Source organism: Rhododendron vialii, chromosome 9a, assembly GCF_030253575.1.
Source record: "Rhododendron vialii isolate Sample 1 chromosome 9a, ASM3025357v1".
Lineage (NCBI taxonomy): Eukaryota > Viridiplantae > Streptophyta > Magnoliopsida > Ericales > Ericaceae > Rhododendron > Rhododendron vialii.
The window spans coordinates 34,159,776-34,177,521 of NC_080565.1; the positions used below are offsets into that span (position 1 = coordinate 34,159,776).

The 17,746-nt window shown below is 37.7% G+C and overlaps 2 protein-coding genes and 1 long non-coding RNA gene across 3 annotated transcripts; all 3 read right to left on the reverse strand.

Annotated features, from left to right (window-relative positions):
- Positions 1–2,290: 2,290 nt before the first annotated feature.
- LOC131300297 (uncharacterized) lies at positions 2,291–3,006 on the reverse strand. Its single transcript, XR_009190912.1, has 3 exons — positions 2,940–3,006; positions 2,418–2,515; positions 2,291–2,332 (listed from the first exon to the last, which is right to left on the reverse strand). It is a non-coding gene; the product is annotated as an uncharacterized LOC131300297 (long non-coding RNA).
- Positions 3,007–3,612: 606 nt separating this feature from the next.
- LOC131299824 (L-type lectin-domain containing receptor kinase V.9-like) lies at positions 3,613–4,293 on the reverse strand. Its single transcript, XM_058325395.1, has one exon. It carries the CDS (start codon positions 4,291–4,293, stop codon positions 3,613–3,615), a length of 681 nt encoding a protein of 226 aa, XP_058181378.1.
- A 5,398-nt stretch (positions 4,294–9,691) lies between these two features.
- On the reverse strand, positions 9,692–12,094 carry LOC131300292 (L-type lectin-domain containing receptor kinase V.9-like). The gene has a single exon (XM_058326054.1). It carries the CDS (start codon positions 12,033–12,035, stop codon positions 10,038–10,040), a length of 1,998 nt encoding a protein of 665 aa, XP_058182037.1. The 5' UTR covers positions 12,036–12,094; the 3' UTR covers positions 9,692–10,037.
- Between the last annotated feature and the right edge of the window lie 5,652 nt (positions 12,095–17,746).

Sequence of the window (17,746 nt, forward strand, 5' to 3'; positions counted from 1 at the left end):
CTAACATGGATTCTTCTCTGCCTTCTACTAGTTCTTTACCTAGTTCCACTAATGTTCAAGCCTCTTCTAATTCATCTCTTCATTCCATGAAAACCAGATCTCAATCTGGTATTTTCAAACCAAAACATCTCATATCTCTGTTTATAGCTTCTTCTTCTTCCATCCCAGAACCTAAACATTTTCAAGAGGCAATTCCTCATTCAGTTTGGCAAAAGGCTATGGCTGAGGAATATGAGGCTTTAATCACTCAAGGAACATGGACTTTGGTTCCACCCCCTTCTCATGGAAATGTCATTGGTTGCCAGTGGATCTACAAAATAAAGAGGCACTCTGATGGTTCCATTGCCAGGTATAAGGCTAGGTTTGTTGCCAATGGCAATCAACAAGCAGAGGGATTGGATTTTTTGGAAACCTTTAGCCCAGTGGTGAAACAACCTACTGTTAGAATTATTTTGAGCTTGGCAGTGCACTATAAATGGCCTTTAAAGCAGTTAGATGTCTCCAATGCTTTCTTGCTTGGAGTTATTCACGAAGATGTTTATATGAAGCAGCCCTTGGGATATAAAGATCCTGCTCATCCACATTTTGTTTGCAAACTCAATAAAGCTTTATATGGTCTTAGACAAGCACCAAGGGCATGGTTCTCTGTGTTTTCTTCTTACCTTTTGGAGCTTGGATTTCAAGCAAGTAAGGCAGATACATCCTTATTTCTTCTTCACAAGGGGTCCTCTCTTACTCTAATATTGGTCTATGTGGATGATATCATACTCACAGGCAGTGATTCTGCATATCTCACTCATCTTGTTCACTTGCTTAGCTCCCGATTTGTCATGAAAGATCTAGGATCTTTACATTACTTTCTTGGGATTGAGGTCACTTCTACACCAAATGGGTTGTTTTTGTCTCAGGTCAAATATGCTCAGGAAATTTGACTAAGGCTGGTATACAGGAATGCAAACCGAGTGCATCACCAACATCTTCCAAAGGTCCTTATGATCCTTCTGATCCTTTGTTTGATGATGTTACATTGTTCAGATCCTTGGTGGGCTCATTACAATACCTTACTCTCACTAGACCTGAGATTGCATTCTCCGTTAATACTGTATGCCAACATATGCATCAGCCTAAAGTCAGTCATTTTGTTGCTGTTAAACGTCTTCTTCGATATGTGAAAGGAACTCTCAATCATGGTCTGCATATTACTTCGGGATCTCTTTCTTTGACTGCATTTGCAGATGCTGACTGGGCGGGAGATCCAGTGGACCGACATTCCACCTCTGGTTTTGTTGTTTTTCTGGGATCCACACCAATCTCTTGGTGTGCCAAAAAGCAGCCCACCGTTGCTCGATCTTCCACGGAGGCTGAGTATAGGGCAATGGCTCAAACAACAGCTGATCTGGTATGGATACAACTGCTTTTATCTAAGCTGCACATTCCCATTTCTCCTCCCCATATTCTTCGGTGTGACAATCGCTCTGCTATGGCCTTATCACCCCCCATGAGTTTGCAGGGGAGTATAAAGGAAAGCACAGCAGTGCACAACAGTTAGACGTTAGTGAGAAGTTAGTTTGGTAGTTTGTTCAAATTCATTTGAAATTCAGTTTGATTGTATTTCATTTTTGCTTTCTCTGTGAGTTAGTTGAGATGTAAGTTTGGATTGCCAGCTCATCAATCCAAGCAGTGTACTTGTGGTCCAATAGGAGCTGTTTCATCTCGAGAGATAAATAGGGGTTTCTCTTCTCTGTAAACACAAAAAAAAACAGTTGAGGAAATAATAGAACAAGATTCTCTCCCTCTCTCTCTCTCACTTCTATTTCAATTTACTGATTTTGTCACACAACCTCTCCTAGTTTTGCGACAAATTACCGATGAGCGTAGTAATTGGTATAGCGTAAACATACAGCAGATGGTTGGGTAAGAAAGTCACTTAGGGATGAAAGATAAGTCTCAAGTCTATAATGCCCGAAAACAGTTAATCCACTTGAAAGAGGAAAACAATTTAAAGAAACCAAGAACAGAAAAAATCGTGTCCGAGTGGTAATCCATTACAACAGCAGCTTCATTTCATTACCACGAGAACTACTTTTTCCAGACGAGAAGAACAGACTCAAAAGCATGTTTGTATATCCTTCTCTTCCCTACTACACTCACTAATTATTGAGAGAACAAGGGAGGAAAAAAAAAAACAGTGGGTCATCTTCCGCAATAATTTGACTCCGAAAATAGAATGTAACCGTGCACATACACACAACATTGTGATCTGTCATTCAATTCTTGATCCTCCAAATATCTAATCTGCATTTGGCAATGCCTAGCCCGATCGCTTTGCAGACTATCCAAGTTGAAAATCTACTGTAAGCAAATGAGCAGATAAATGCAAAGACAATTGCATTCAAATCAAGGAGATGTTAGCTTACAAGCATTTCATGGTCTCCCATAATCTCCTCAATCAACTCTTGTAGCGGTTTATCAGCGCTGTTGGGAACAAGAGCTGCAAATACAGCAGGTTCTAATCCTGCATAGCCCCGAGTAATGAGGTCAAAACCGTAAGTGAATATCAAAGCCGAAAACCGAAAAGAATCTCAGTGAAAAATCTTGTGTAGGATAAAGAGCAAATTATGCTAGTCTTTTCACAAGCAGTTGACAAATGCACAAGACTCGAAACGCCTTATATCTCACATAATGGAAACACAATTCGTTCATGCAAAACTTGGATGTGTATACCTTGAGTCAAGACAAGATGCTTCGTCTATCTAATATGTAGCTTTAGTACCATGATCTGAACAAGTCACAAGGAGACCCTACTGCGTGTTGATTATGCTAAGTGGTTTCAGTTTAACTAAAACCATGATCAGAAACAATTAACCCAAATCCTGACTGGTAAAATGGAGTATTAATAAGAAAATCTGGTACCAATTTCAGGAAAAGCATCAACAAACATCATCATTTCTTCCCCCGTAAGACCAGATAAGAAACATATTCGTGGCACCGAATTTGCAATCTGCAAAGCACAGAACACTGTTTATATTTGAAGCAATACTATGTGGATTCAAAACAATTTGATTAAATATGAAGTGAATTCTATTTAATGATTTCACAAGCTGCAACAGAGACGCTTGCCTGCACTACATGGAACAGAATAGCTAGTAGTTTACAGGAGTTTTTTTCCCGAGCTATCAGGCCCTAAAACTCCGCCTTTTCACAACAGGTACGTCTAGTCACCCAACTCACTCCTCCCATAGTCAGAACGAAAAAGAAAAAGAAGAAGAAAAGCAAATAATGGAGGGGAAAAAGCAATGACACATTCACAGTGTCACACATCATGTTGCCTCCATATTACCTTTGGTGTTTCATATGGTGAACAATGTGGACTCCAGAAACAATAACAATTTTCAACTGAAACATATTAACATCTGTTATATATTTCCTCACAATTACCACATGCAATGGAATGTTACCGTGCAAACCAGGGATGAATTAAACTGACTAAGGGATTCGGTAATATTGGGCATATTGCTTGGGGGAAGCCATCTAAACGATATCTCGAATTCAAGGTTGATGGACCCACTGAGCTCTGTGGTGCTTTGGAGAACAAATGTACAGGAGACCTCATCACAAAAGGGTGGGACCTCTCGAATTCAAGGTTTGGGGATCAGTTCCGTGATCACATAACTTGGCAAGACCAAAATCCCCTAATCTTCCATTGAATTCGTTGTCTATCAACACGTTGCTGGCTTTGATGTCTCTGTGAATGACAACCTTTACCCATTGTTGGTGCAAATAGAGGAGTCCTGAAGCTACGTCTTTGATGATCTTAAACCTTTGCATCCAATTTAGGGTTCCCTTGGGCTGGCCATTGCTGGCCGATACAATTGCAATTGCCAAAATCCTCTTGATTTGTTTATCATCTCTCACTTGTCGACTTTGGGGAAGCTTGGGAAGGCGAGACGAGTCAATTTGTTGGGCTTGACCATTCATCTTGAAACTCCAACCTAGTATGTAATGATCCGCTTGAAGTAAGCCTGTGGAGGATGAAAACCCCACGTACATATACTCTAGCAGGAATGGTGAAAGATCCTTTTTCAAGGATAATAGTGGGAGTTCAGGTTTTGGTATGTGAATAGGTGACATGGTAACATTAAGTTGTCTGTTCATGCTATCGTATTCCACCCAAACCTGCATTGGGTCACCACTTTTAAGACTAAGATTCCTAAAAGAACCATTTTTGATCTGCAAAGTAGCCTGCAGGAGCAAATTTGATTGAACGCAAGCTGTTAATATCGACGCCCACATGGTTGTCGTTTATGTCATCAAACTCAAAGTCCTGGACAGTGTCGAGCTCAACTGCAACTATATGATTTGAATTATTCCCGTTGTTTTTGGTGTTGAAGAGCCCTAGATATTGGCTGGGACCGCCGAGTTTCACGTACTCAAGTACAGTACAATTGCAAAGATGAAAGTAGTAGAAAAGGAAATAACACTTGTTAGGACCGTGAGGGACACCATGCACACAAACAAAACAGTGATTTCAGAGAAAAACTCTCTTTGATTATATATTCACACAATATACAATAAAGATGAAAAAACTCTCCCCGGAAACCACACGCCGGTTCCTCTCCGGGAGGCCACAACTCGGCCCCCCACGCTCGCCTCACCTTCTCCCTCACATTATGTCACACATAAATCTCAAATACGCCTCGGTATTTATAGAGTATTAAGCCTTGACCTCTAAGGCTTCCTACTGCCTTATAATTTTCCTACTCGGACTAGGAAATACACCAAGAAGGAAATTCTTCCATAGTAATACCGCCAAGTATGGAACTCCTCCAACTTGCCATAGGATTTGATTCTCTAACCAAAACCGAATATAATATAACTACACGCAAATAATTACCAAGCACCCCCTCGATAAAATATAACACGTGGGTGAAGCCCAACAATCACCCCCTCGCCCATGTGGGATGATTTTGCACCCCCTCACCTAGGTGCACCGGAGTGCTCGCATCCTCGCAGGACACGATCCGTGACTCCATCTCTCCTTATGCGGCCGCACATCCTAGAGAAAATCTAGTCACAAAATCCACAAAGGAAGAGACCCCAATGATGCATTGTCTGGTCTCTATCTCAATCCCTCTGTCCGGAGCTTCCGTGAACATCTCCCAAACAACCAGTTGCCCGCTGTCTGCAGATTATTCCATACACAATTTGATTCGGTAACCGACACTCTTGTACATCTCAGGTCATGACTCCTCGTACTCCAGTGCCCTTCTTGTGTGTCTCCGCAACTGTTGCTTCACCTGTTCACTGTCACCAAAAAATCATACTGCTTGTCTAGTACCAAACATCAGCTCCATCTGTCTGTACTCTCCACAAGTATGTATCAGTTGCCCATCATCATCCTCATGCAGCCCAAATCACAACTGCAACTCTTGATGATAGGTCTTCAAACCCGATTGAACGAGACTGCCTCTAATCACTGTCAATCATCTCTGCAAACCTTCGCTCTAGTAAGTGCCTGTGTCACTACCAACCCGAGTGTATCCTTGCTCACTAGTTTCGCGCATGTTTGCATTGATCAACCTCTGATCCTTGCAAGTTTGCTCCGTCAATCGTCCTTTCCGCCACTTCCAATCGCCTGTGCAACCTCCTCGGATGACAAAAACGAAGTTCGTGAGCACCTTTTTTTTTTTTTTTTCAGAAATCGAACCCGTGGTTTTTCTGGTGACCCCCTTTTCTTCAACCCTGCTCTGATACCAATTGTTAGGACCGTGAGGGACACCATGCACACAAACAACGCAGTGATTTCAGAGAAAAACTCCCTTTGATTATATATTGACACAATATACAATAAAGATGAAAAAACTCTCCGGGAACCACACGTCGGTTCCTCTCTGGGAGGCCACAACTCGGCCCCCCACGCTCGCCTCACCCTCTCCCTCACATTATGTCACACATAAATCTCAAATACACCTCGGTATTTATAGAGTATCAAGCCTTGACCTTCAATGCTTCCTATTGCCTTATAATTCCTTTTCCTACTCGGACTAGGAAATACATCAAGAAGGAAACTCTTCCATAGTAACACCGCCAAGTATGGAACTCCTCCAACTTGCCATAGGATTTGATTCTCTAACCAAAACCGAATATAATATAACTACACGCGAATAATTAACAAGCACCCCCTCGATAAATTATCACACGTGGGTGAAGCCCAACAACACTAGCGTTTGAGGAGTTCTTGAATTGGATGGGAAAGTTGTAGAAAGCATGGCCGTATGCTTCTCTTGAAGAATTGGTTAGTGTGAAGAGGCCATTTGAACTGAGCTCGGCACGTCCATCCAGCTTCAGATATCCATCGAAAGTGAAATCGCGCGTCTGGAATATTGTGTCTGGAATATTGTTGCTACAAGTAGCACAATGGCGATGCAACAATTCATGGCTACTTCGTCTTCTTGTTCTTACCTGATGTTGAATATTATTGATAATTATTTGTGTATAGTTACTTATAATTTCAATAATTTTGGTTTGATTTGATAAAAAATCGGTTATTTTACATTCTCGTTTCTCAATTTCTTTCATAAATAAAAAAATAAGCACATGATAGTTGATGTAGCCTAAAGAATCATTTTAATGTACAAATGTAATGAATTAAAAAGCAAAAACCTTATAATAGAATAAGTATATGTTCTAATAAAAAATACACTCCCTCCGTCCCAAATTGGAGGATAATTTTTTATATTTGTGTCAATTTCAATTCCTTATATCTTTCAAAATGAATCTTAAAAATATGTAATATGGATCTTGTTTGATAGTTCTCGATTAGTTTTATTATAGAAAGTTTTCAAACTCATAAAAAACATTATAGATTGAAAGATATAAGCAATGAAAAATGACACAAATTTTAAAAATTATCATCAATTTTGAAACGGAAGGAGTATGTCATACTAAGCCGCCTCCGGATTAAAATCCTGATTCCGCCATTGTTCTAAAGTTACAGTCGGTAGGATAGATTCCGGATTACAGAAAAAAACAAAAAGAAACAAAAGGATTAGTAATATTCCCCCTCTGCATTGTTTTCATCAAGAGCCGGAGCTTGAGTGATCAAGCAGAACGTGTATATCAATCATCTCCTGGGCAATGATAACAACTAAATAAATAAATAAATAAATATATATATATATATAGCATATCGTAGGCTTAATAGTTTGGATCTTGAATTTGTTAAAAATTTGGCAAGGAGTGGATTGATAGTATACATTTTCATTTTTGCCCTTCACATGGGATATGATTGGTAAGAAGATGGGATTGGTGAAGGCTATTTTTGTATTTGTGCATTGGCAATGAGAGGATTGAATTTTTAATGCCAAGTCCCCCAAGGTATTGGTAATACCTCTTAATGAGGGGATTCAGATACCCATGGGACTAATAGTCCACACCTTCATTGTGAAAACAAACAAGGATTAGTAATCCCTTGAGATTATCAATCCAATCCCAAGGCTGAAAGAGATTAACAAACGGGGCCTATATATACACGTAACAATGGATATCCTCGTAACAACGAAAGTTCAGCCTATAATTTTGTGTGTGTGTGTGTGTGTGTGTGTCTGTGCACCACATATCTATTCTATTTATAATATGAGAGCACCATTTGATACCACCCTTTTGTGAAGCTGTATAGACTTTTAGTTTTCTAATCTTTATTATTGTTATTGTTTAGAATAGAATAACTGCTTTGGACATAATGGTAATTCAATCAGAAAATAGCCAGGGCCCGTAACCGTTTGTGTTGTTTTTGTTTTTCTCCCCACTCGCCTAGTGAGTGCCTCACTTGTAGTTTGGCTTTTTGAATTGTTGTCAAAATGTATTGAATCTTGTAAAGTGTTTGAGAAAAATATGTAGAATGCATTTTCAAACAGAAGTAGTGTTTAGGTTTGGGAGATAATGTTGAAAATAAATTATGATTTAATTTTTTACCATGTTGCCCATAATTGTTTATTGTGGTATTATAATGTGTATTACTAATAGTTTTTGATTAATTTTGTTAAACTTGTTCCAACAGTTGAGCTTATTAAATGTATACAAATTACTGTACAAGAAAAGAAAAAGAAAAACATACTCATTACAATTACAATGTTACGGACGTCCAAATTACAAACTCATTAAAAAATTACACAAATTACAACTGCAAGTTAACGAGGGAGGACCTCACAACGAACTTGCACATCTGTACTAGTCAACCGTGGAAAGGACGGATACAAATTTTTTGCCGTGTGGGGCACAAGAAGACTCCAATCTCCTCACATCACATCTTAATTACACCCAACCAATCATTTATGTGTACATAAGCAAATCTAGCAGAAACCATATCCTACGAGAAGTTTTTCAGTGCCGAGAGGGCCACGTGGTGCCGAGCACCATCTTGGCCGTCCAAAACCCAAATAGATATGTGTCGTTCAAAACACGTTTGGACGGTCGAGATGCGTGCTCGACACCACATGGCCTGTGCCCACCCAGCACTGAAAAATTTCTCATTATCCTGTTTAAGGCTACGTTTTACTAATAAATTTAGAAGTCCGAAACTTATTTTGATACTTTTTTAACCCAATTTTGTTTCTCTCTTTTTTTTTTTTCATTGTGTTATCTGGAAAACTATATTACTAATATCTAAGGATGTGCGGGAGGACTTTTCAATTTTCATTAGTTATTTGTTGTTTACTTGAGTTAGTGGCGTAACACTTACGATTCTATCAAATCTTGGTCGTGGTGCTTGAGGATTCGAGTCGTTAAAGGTAGACACTAACCGGTTGCTTCTTGTGCAATGACCGGAAGAAGAGAGGAGGGCCAGCTAACCCAACCATAAAGAAACAGAGTGAATCTGAGAATGAGAGGCCCAATCTTGAAGAGCACGCCGCATCACTTTTTATCAGCATTTGTTAATTTTGCGTTAAATTTTTATGAATTATTAGTTCATCTTGATGAGGGAAATTGGGAAAATAAAAAATTATAATGAAAACTCAAAAAAAAAATTGAGTAAGAACAAAAATAACCCAAAAAGACTTTTTGGCTTATTTTCGTATCGTTGAAACAAACTAATAATCCACATAAATTTAAATTTAAAGTGAAACTAACAAATTTAAAAAAGAATGAATAAAGACACACATACACAAAAGCCCAACTAGCTTATTTAAGCAAAACCAAGCTTTAATTGGTCTTTTGTCTTATTTTTTATATTTTGTGAAAATTTTCACTAAATAAAAGAAGAAAATTAATTTTGGCACTTCAGTTTTAGCCACTGACACACCACTTTGTGTCTTACTCAAGTGAAATCGCAAAACAAAAAGTGGAGTGCCAAAACCACATCTCTGAAAGAATGATCAATTAGGATTCAAATTCTTCGTTTTGGCTTCCATTTCAGGTATTGATTTGACGTTTTTCGGTTATGGAGGGAGTTTTAGCTTATGGGTTTGTATTAGGAAAAGAAAATGGGGACTGGGTAATATGTTTGGGTTATTGTATCACAGGTCCACGACTAAAAGATATTTGACTTTGTTTGTTTGTACTCCTTTCGTCCCTAAAAAGTACTATTGCAGTAACTATTCCAACATACTAGATGGTGAATCTCGAAACTCATTATCCATGATCCGTTATCCCAATTTATTTATTTTTGGCTAAAAGACCAGCTGAAAATTCATTGCAGATTGAAAACCAGTACAGATATTTAAATTGCAGTGAATGAGGTCCAAACATCTTAGCAATGGAGTTTATTACATTTACTAGTACCTGAAATAGATTCAAGGTCGCGACGATACCGAATTCCCTAACGTATCACTTAATACACCCGATGTCTGTTGCACATAACAGATGACCTCGCATCTATTACCTAGGTCAATACAACATTTCAGAACCCTGTTACAGACATGGAGGATTTGAAGAAAGGCTTATTTACAAGGCAAAATAACTACTACTGCTTGTAGAGGTGAAACTTAAAACAAAACTTTTGTTGAAAAAAAGCAGTCATAGATAGATGAACAAGTAATTCAACCGCCTGTAGAGGTGAATGGATCTGAGATCATCAATGAAGTAACTGAAGTAGGAAGTTGCACATCCTGCTCATTTGAAGCTTCTCCGAAATCGCGGGACTTGATAATATCGCCCAAGTTATCAGGTAGTTGAGCTCTACCTTCTAAATATTGCACGACATTAGACATGCTCGGCCTTGCTACAGCGATGGCGTGTGAGCAGAGCAACCCAAGCTTCAACACTAACTCAGCTTCTTCAACCACGTATTCAGTACCTAGTTGTCTATCAATTGCCTCAAGAATTTTGCCCCTTTCCAAGCACTCGAATACCCAATCTACCAAAATGACTTCCTTTGGAGAGGCTCGTGGGTCGACTGGCCTTCTACCACAAACCACCTCTAGCATAAATGCCCCAAACGCAAACAAGTCAGTGCTCGTACTTGCTTTTCCGTTACGTGCCAACTCAGGTGCGATATAACCGAGGGTTCCGGCTACATGAGAGGTTTGCGGATCAGTTCCGTGATCACATAACTTGGCAAGCCCAAAATCCCCCAATCTTCCATTGAATTTGTCGTCTATCAATACATTGCTGGCTTTGATGTCTCTGTGAATGATAACCTGTACCCATTGTTGGTGCAAATAGAAGAGTCCTGACGCTACGTCTTTGATGATCTTAAACCTTTGCATCCAATTTAGGGTCCCCTTCGGCTGGCCATAAAGAAACCTGTCAAGACTTCCATTCGGCATGTAATCATAAACCAGAAGGAGTTCTTGCTTACGCCGGCAGTAGCCAAGAAGGCGTACTAGGTTCGGGTGCCGTAGGCGGCCTATGGTAGCGATTTCTGCCACAAATTCCCTCAATCCTTGCCTTGAATCATGAGCAACCCTTTTAACTGCAACCTGTATGTTTGATGTTGGAAGCACACCTCGGTATACTCTACCAAAACCCCCTTGCCCAAGGAGTTCTCTGTCTTTGAAACCCTTTGTAGCAATGAATAGGTCCTTGTAACCAAATCTGTGAGGGCCATACTGGACCTCCCAATCCTCGAGGACTTCCATGAATTTCTTCATCCTTTTCATGAAAAGAAAACCAAAGATCAAGACTAGGAGTAGAAGAAATGCTATTGGTGGCAATGCAATTGCCAAAATCCTCTTGATTTGTTTATCATCTCTCACTTGTCGACTTTGGGGAAGCTTGGGAAGGCGAGACAAGTCAATTTGTTGGGCTTGACCATTCATCTTGAAAGTCCAACCTAGTATGTAATGATCCTCTTGAAGTAAGCCTGTGGAGGATGAAAACCCCACGTACATATACTCTAGCAGGAATGGTGAAAGGTCCTTTGTCAAGGATAAGAGTGGGAGTGCAGGCTTGGATATGTTAATGGGTGACATGGTAACGTTAAGTTGTCTGTTGATGCCATCATATTCCACCCAAACCTGCATTGGGTCACCGCTTATGAGATTTAAATTCTTGAAAGCACCATTTTGATCCGCAAAGTAGCCTGCTTGAGCAGATTCGATTGAAAACAAGCTGTTAATGTCGATGCCAACATGGTCATAGTCTGTGTCGTTAAACTCATAGTCCGAAAAGGTGTCGAGCTCAACTGCAACTATATGATTTGAACTCTTCTCCATGTTTGTACTATTGAAGAGCCCAAGATATTTTTTGGGAAGGGCTCCAGGAATCTCTTTGTTTGGTGAAATAACGAACGCTAGTCCGTCACCACGGTAGTTCCCGTTGGCCGGTACAATTGCAAAGATGAAAGTAGTAGAAAAGGAAATAACACTAGCGTTTAAGGATTTCTTGAATTGGATGGGGAAGCTGTAGAAAGCATGGCCGATCGTTCCTTCTGCAGATTCATTTAGTGTGAAGAGGCCATTGGAACCGAGCTCCGCACGTCCATCCAGCTTCAGACATCCATTGAAAGTGAAATCGTCTGGAACATTGTTACTAGAACTAGAAGTTGCAAATTTCAGAAGGAGAAGAAGTAGCAAAATGGCGATGCAACAATTCATGGCTACTTACTTGGTCGTCTTCTTGTTATCTGTGAGCTTCACGAAGTCTAGTCTTTGGCTCTCTGCGAAGCTCAAAACGAACTTGCACATCTGTACTAGTCAACTGTGGAAAGAATTTCCAAGTGGTGGGCCAGCTGTCACCGTGGGAAAAACTATATTATCAGTTAATTTAGAATGCAATTTTGTACGTTGTCTTTAAAAGAGGGTGTACGTTACCTTTCATATTATTGGTTGAAATAGTGTAGACTGTGTAGGTCTCACCTCTAGAATACACTTTTTGATAAATATGACATCATTTTGTGGTGAGATTCACACCATTTCAACTAATAGGAAGGAGGATAATGTTCACCGTCTTTTAATTTAAGAAAGGTAAACAAAATTAGATTCGTTAATTTATGATGGAAAAACTTGGGAACTCTCTCGCTCGCACACATACAGACTTTCGTGTTGGCGGTAGTCCTTGCGCCTAGGCTTGTAGAAATCAAACAAAGGGCAATAATTCAAGTGGTAAGGATGGCAATAGGCACCATGTGGTCCGTGTCCACCCGGCACTGAAAAACTTCTTATAATCGGAAAAGTAAAAAATCATATCGTGGGCTTAATAACTATGTTTGGATCTTGAATTTGCTAAAAATTTGGCCAGGAGTGACACATTAATCTAAATAGTCATTGGTAGTTTTTCTGTACTATACACACGTAACAACGGATATCCTATTAAAAACGAAAAGTTGTTTATCTATCAATAATCTTCAGCGGTCTATATGCACTCGAAAGTTCAGCATATAATTTTTTTTTTGTTTGTCTGTGCACCATATAGCTATTCTATTTATAATATGATGAGAGGTACAACCCTTTTGTGAAGCTGTATAGACTTTTAGACTCCGTTCGTTTTGGGATTTATGATTTGTACGTAATGAGTGTGGAGAGAAATATAATAAGGATTGGAAATAGAATGGAGAGAGATAGAGAGAAAATGGAAGTAATGATTGGAGGAAAATAGGATAATGATTAGAATTCAAAATCCAAAACCCTTAAAACCACTGGGGTCTAATTTCTAAACTGTTCCTAATCGTTATTATTTTTATTGTTTAGGATAGATTAACTGCTTTGGACAAAATGGTAATTCAATCAGAAAATAGCCATGACCCGTGACCGTTTGTATTTTTCTTATTTTTCTCTCCACTCACTAAGTGAGTGCCTCACTTGTAGTTTGGAGAAAGCTAGACTTATGCCAAGTTTTATCAAATTACGCAGTACCTTATCCATATGAAGTGTCCAATAAGAGAATTGGTCAATTCTCTGTTTAGAAAGTGGAAAACAGAAAACAAATTTTGGCACTCTCCTTTTTTCTCAAATAGCCAAACACTCAAAATGGCATAAGTAGAAGGGAATTGATTTTAACACTCCAATTTTAGTTACTGACACTCCACTCTGTGCTTTAATCATGTGAGAAAATAAAACTAAAAGTGGAGTGTCATTGACTAAAAATGGAGTGTCAAAATCACATCACTGAGTAGAATGGGAAAATGCCCCATCGTGTCGCTTGCTTTTTGGCCATATCTTTCCAAAATGGCCCTCCACTGGTTTTAATTTGCATTCAACGGTTCAGATCTTCTTCCCCAAGAGAACAGTACTGTATAAAGGACCAAAGTTGCTGTCAGGCCCCGTTCCAGTTTCTTTGAAAAGTGCTTGTTGAAAAAGAAGGTAATTTCAAGCTCAAAAATAATGTGTATACGCAAATAATTTTCCTACCAATATGGATCTTGTATGATAGATTTCATCGAGATCTTTTAATCGGTGCAAAACAATTGAAAAATTATTTTTCATTTTCATTATGTTTGAGCTTGAAATTACTTTATTTTTTAAAAAGAAGGTTTAAAAAGAAAGCAGAACGGCACCTCACTATCTTAGCATTATATTTTACTAAGTAGTAGATTCCATAGTTTGGATACAAATTTTTTGCCGTGTGGGGCACGAGAAGACTCTAGTCTCCTCACATCTCACATCTCTCACTCTCATTTGGCTGATAATCATTCTACAATCAGAAAATAGCCATGACCCGCGACCGTTTGTATTTTTTTAATTTTTCTCTCCACTCACTAAGTGAGTGCCTCACTTGTAGTTTGGAGAGAGCTAGAACTTATGCCAAGTTTTATCAAATTATGCAGTACCTTATCCATACGAAGTGTCCAATAAGAGAATTGGTCAATTCTCTGTTTAGAAAGTGGAAAACAGAAAACAAATTTTAGCACTCTCCTTTTTTCTCAAATAGCCAAACACTCAAAATGGCATAAGTAGAAGGGAATTGATTTTAACACTCCAATTTTAGTTACTGACACTCCACTTTGTGCCTTAATCATGTGGGAAAATAAAACTAAAAGTGGAGTGTCATTGACTAAAAATGGAGTGTCAAAATCACATCACTGAGTAAAATGGGAAAATGCCCCATCGTGTCGCTTACTTTTTGGCCATATCTTTCCAAAATGGCCCGCCACTGGTTTTAATTTGCATTCAACAGTTCAGATCTTCTTCCCCAAGAGAACAGTACTGTATAAAGGACCAAATTTGCTGTCAGGCCCCGTTCCAGTTTCTTTGAAAAGTGCTTGTTGAAAAGGAAGGTAATTTCAAGCTCAAAAATAATGTGTATACGCAAATAATTTTCCTACCAATATGGATCTTGTTTGATAGATTTCATTGAGATTTTTTAATCGGTGCAAAAAAATTGAAAAATTATTTTTCATTTTTATTATATTTGAGCTTGAAATTACTTTATTTTTTAAAAAGAAGGTTTAAAAAGAAAGCAGAACGGCACCTCATTATCTTAGCATTAGATTTTACTAAGTAGTAGATTCCATAGTTTGGATACAAATTTTTTGCCGTGTGGGGCACGAGAAGACTCTAGTCTCCTCACATCTCACATCTCTCACTTTCATTTGGCTGATAATCATTCTACAATCAGAAAATAGCCATGACCCGCGACCGTTTGTATTTTTCTTATTTTTCTCTCCACTCACTAAGTTAGTGCCTCACTTGTAGTTTGGAGAAAGCTAGAACTTATGCCAAGTTTTATCAAATTACGCAGTACCTTATCCATACGAAGTGTCCAATAAGAGAATTGGTCAATTCTCTGTTTAGAAAGTGGAAAACAGAAAACAAATTTTGGCACTCTCCTTTTTTCTCAAATAGCCAAACACTCAAAATGGCATAAGTAGAAGGGAATTGATTTTAACACTCCAATTTTAGTTACTGACACTCCACTCTGTGCCTTAATCATGTGAGAAAATAAAACTAAAAGTGGAGTGTCATTGACTAAAAATGGAGTGTCAAAATCACATCACTGAGTAAAATGGGAAAATGCCCCATTGTGTCGCTTGCTTTTTGGCCATGTCTTTCCAAAATGGCCCTCCACTGGTTTTAATTTGCATTCAACGGTTCAGATCTTCTTGCCCAAGAGAACAGTACTGTATAAAGGACCAAATTTGCTGTCAGGGCCCGTTCCAGTTTCTTTGAAAAGTGCTTGTTGAAAAGGAAGGTAATTTCAAGCTCAAAAATCATGTGTTTACGCAAATAATTTTCCTACCAATATGGATCTTGTTTGATAGATTTCATTGAGATCTTTTAATCGGTGCAAAAAAATTGAAAAATTATTTTTCATTTTCATTATATTTGAGCTTGAAATTACTTTATTTTTGAAAAAGAAAATTTAAAGAAAGCAAAACGGCACCTCACTATCTTAGCATTATATTTTACTAAGTAGTAGATTCCATAGTTTGGATACAAATTTTTTGCCGTGTGGGGCACGAGAAGACTCTAGTCTCCTCACATCTCACATCTCTCACTTTCATTGGGCTGATAATCATTCTACAATCACAAATACTTACATAAATATTTATACAAATTCACTCACCAAAAAATGTGAATGTGTGTATAAAATGTGTGTATGTGTTTACGGTTGAATAATAATTGTTTTGCCTATTCCAGCCAACTAATCATTTATGTATACATAAGCAAATCTAGCCGAAACCCATTCTGTTTAAGGCTACGTTTTTTAAACTTTGAAGTTTGTAACTTATTTCAATATTTTTTATTTTTCATAATTTTCTGTATAGCTTTTCTTCGTAATTTTTAAGGTTAATCGTTCGATGTTGAAATTTTTTAAATAAAACGACACTTTAGACAAATATATAAGACCATTGTATGATATTTTTTTCGTCTTTAGTGAACTTTTTTTTTACTTTTCGTCATAATTTTGTACGTTTTAGACTCCTTTCGTCGAGACAAATAATTAATCAAAAAAATATGGCGTGATTCTAATAAAAATTTAGAAAAAAACGAAAACAAACAAAACACACAAAACGAAGAAAAAAAATAAGTTTACAAGAATGGAGTCTAACTATGGTCCTGCATGTTTAAATAATTTAGACCGTAATATTACCACAATTACTACAATAATGTCACTCTCATCATTCATACGGACTAAACCTGGACCAAATTTGTTTTTTGTTTTCCCATTCTGTTATCTGGAAAATATCTAAGGATGTGGGCGATGACTTTTCATTAGTTATTTGTTGTTTACTGAAGACTATATTATTACCACATTTACTACAATAATGCCACTCTCATCATTCATACGGACTAAAACCGACCCAAATTTGCTTCTTTTCTTTTTTCTTTTCTTTTTTTTTTTCATTCTATTATCTGAAAAATATCTAAGGATATGGAGGATGACTTTTCATTAGTTATTTGTTGACACATTCGATTTTGTTATATATTGGTCGTGGTGCTTGAGGATCCGAGTTGTTACAGGTAGGCACTAAGGGTATCCACAATGCTATAATAAAAAATTGATAACTTAAAGTTGTCACATCAGCTTTTGATTATTCATTTAAGAGATTGCTAAGTTAGCAATGTAGATATCTACAATGACATAATCAAAATTGGATAACCAAAACTTATCATATCATCTTTTCAAACGACAAAAAACTAAAAACTGTGAACAGTAGAAAACAAGTTTTCTAAAAATAGTTTTAAAACTAATAAAAACTATTTACTAGAAATAGAAAATAGTTTTTGAAACTTTTTTTTTTGAAAATAAACTATTTTAAAAATAATAATTTTTTTGAAAATATTGTTCGAAAAGAAAGAGAGAGAGGAAAAGGGAAGAGAAATAAAACATTTTTGTATAATGATTGGTGTATTTGATTGAGAATATGTAGGGTACTCTAATAATTTTGGTCATTGTCAAAAGGTTACTAGTCTTGGTTATCCAAAGCCCAAAATTTGATTATCTTTAAGGAAGTTGTTAAGTTTGATTATAGCATTGTGAGCCATATTTTGCACCAATATTGTTAACTTTGAAAATCTTTTACTTTTGATTATAACATTGTGGATACTCTAGCCGGTTACTTCTTGTGCAATGACTCGAAGAAGAGAGGAGGGCTAGCTAATCCAACCAGAAAGAAACGGAGTGAATCTGAGAAGGAGAGGCTCAATCTTGAAGAGCACGCCGCTTCACTTTTTATCAGCATGTGTTAATTTCGTGTCAAATTTTTGTGAATTATTAGTTCGTCTCGACGAGAAAATTTGAAAAAATAAAAAATTATAATGGAAACTAAAAAAATTGAGTAAGAGCAAAAATAACCTAAAAAGACTTTGTGGCTTATTTTCGTCTCGCCGAAACAAACCAATAATCCACATAAATTTGACGTGAA

What these genes read in the sequence shown, in the direction of transcription:
- LOC131300292 (XM_058326054.1), bottom strand. Translation starts at nt 12,035, where the DNA reads ATGAATTGTTGCATCGCCATTTTGCTACTTCTTCTCCTTCTGAAATTT.
- LOC131299824 (XM_058325395.1), bottom strand. Translation starts at nt 4,293, where the DNA reads ATGTGGGCGTCGATATTAACAGCTTGCGTTCAATCAAATTTGCTCCTG.